The following is a 2120-nucleotide window of genomic DNA, read 5'->3' as shown; positions in this document are numbered from 1 at the left end:
TGCTGTCTGCTGTGTTGTGGTGTGGAGAGCCTGCCCTGCAGTGTCTCTGAGCTGTGCCTGCTGCCTACTGTGTTTTGGTGTGGAGAGCCTGCCCTGCAGTGTCTCCGAGCTGTGCCTGCTGCCTACTGTGTTGTGGTGTGGAGAGCCTGCCCTTCACTGTCTCTGAGCTGTGCCTGCTGCCTGCTGTCTGCTGTGTTGTGGTGTGGAGAGCCTGCCCTTCACTGTCTCTAAGCTGTGCCTGCTGCCTGCTGTGTTGTGTGGAGAGCCTGCCCTGCAGTGTCTCCGAGCTGTGCCTGCTGCCTACTGTGTTGTGGTGTGGAGAGCCTGCCCTTCACTGTCTCTAAGCTGTGCCTGCTGCCTGCTGTGTTATGTGGAGAACCTGCCCTGTAGTGTCTCTGAGCTGTGCCTACTGCCTGCTGCCTGCTGCCTGCTGCCTGCTGTGTTGTGATGTGGAGAACCTGCCCTACAGTGTCTCTGAGCTGTCCTGCTCCCAGAAGCCTGGTGAACTCCTGTTCATGTGCACAGGGAGATAACTCAGGAAAATTACCCCAGAGGGAAAAATCATTCTGCCTGTCTTTAAAAATGTGTTAGTTGGCTCGGTGCCTGTGGCTCAAGTGGCTAAGGCGCCAGACACATACACCTAAGGTGGCGGGTTCGAATCCCCAGCCCGGGCCTGCCAAACAACAATGATGGCTGCAACCAAAAAATGGCCGGGCGTTGTGGCAGGCGCCTATCCCAGCTACTTGGGAGGCAGAGGCAGGAGACTCGCTTGAGCCCAGGAGTTGGAGGTTGCTGTGGGTGTGATGCCATAGCACTCTACCCAGGGGGATAGCTTGAGGCTCCGTCTCAAAAAAAAAAAAAAATGTGTTAGTTTAATGTTGGTTTCTTTTCTGTGTGATCATTTTTTCCCCTTTTAAAACATTCTAATGTTGTGGTCTGTGTTCTTTATATTCAGCTTAGAGTGAAATTAGCTGTCTTTGTGTCGCACTGTTATTTGTTTCCTAAGGTCTTTATCCCTTTTCCTGAATTGGGGTCTTTTTCTTCTGAGATACTCTTCAAAGTTTTTCTCTGATACTTATTTTTGATAATGAAAGTTCTTTTATATTTCTGGGGTCAAGTCCTTCTTTTTAAAAAATGTTGCTTCTAGATTTTAGAAAATAAGTCCAAAAATTGGTTGTTCTATATTTTATAAATTTGTAATTCAGATAACAACGTTTTAATGGCAGCTATTGAGAAATATTTAGACTGTATCGAAGATCAGCCCTAGGCTGTCTCTAATGTTGGAAAAAGCATGCTACTTAAAGCTGTCAATTGTACGTTTGCATCATAGTCATTCACCGTGGTACGACAACTTTGGAAAACTGTGTTCTGCAGTGTGAAACCACAGGAGTCACAGTGCGAACGTCAGCAGAATTTTTAATGAAGAACTCGGATTTATATGGTGCCAAGGTATGGTAAGCTCCTGTCTTTATGGGGAAGTAGTTTGGGTTGAAGTTCTACATAAACATGTAGAATATGAGACCAAGAGGAAGTGCATACTGCTATTCTCTTTCTTCAGAGAAACTCAGACATGTATTTACTAAGTCCGCCAAACTCAATTGTACTAGGTTCTCTCATTTTTTTTTTTTGAGACAGAACCTCACACTGTTGCCCTGGGTAGAGTGCTGTGGCACCACAGTTCACAGCAACCTACAACTCCTGGGCTTAAGCAATTCTCTTACCTCAGTCTCCCAGGTAGCTGGGACTATAGGTGCCCACCACAACGCCTGGCTATTTTTGGGTTGTAGTTGTCATTGTTGTTTGGCAGGCCTGGGCTGGATTTGAACCTGCCAGCTCTGGTGTATGTGGCTGGCACCTTAGCCCCTTGAGTCACAGGCACCCAGCCAGTACAAGGTTCTTGTTATACTGCATTTTCAAAACATTAGGAAGAAAACCAATAAATATCACAATTACTTTATGGTAACTTTAAGAGAGGTTTAGACCCTTAAAATTATAAGTCTGTAAGCAAGTGAGCATTACCTTTCAATTGCTTTATTTTTATTTATTTATTTATTTTTGAGACAGAGCCTTAGGCTGTTGCCCTCGGTAGAGTGCTGTGTGGCATCACAGCTCACAGCAAC

The 2120-nt window shown here is 45.9% G+C and overlaps 1 protein-coding gene across 1 annotated transcript in view; it reads left to right on the top strand.

The window, feature by feature from the left end:
* Positions 1–2120, top strand: part of SHCBP1 (SHC binding and spindle associated 1) — a 43923-nt gene that overhangs the window by 30391 nt on the left and 11412 nt on the right. Inside the window, exon 10 of the mRNA XM_003792515.3 lies at positions 1331–1449. Coding sequence (XP_003792563.1) covers positions 1331–1449 — 119 coding nt within the window. The remainder of the gene's footprint in view (positions 1–1330; positions 1450–2120) is intronic.

Source organism: Otolemur garnettii, unplaced genomic scaffold, assembly GCF_000181295.1.
Source record: "Otolemur garnettii isolate 467f Iridium unplaced genomic scaffold, OtoGar3 scaffold00058, whole genome shotgun sequence".
Taxonomy (NCBI): Eukaryota; Metazoa; Chordata; class Mammalia; order Primates; family Galagidae; genus Otolemur; species Otolemur garnettii.
This window is presented reverse-complemented; position numbering and strand designations above follow the sequence as displayed.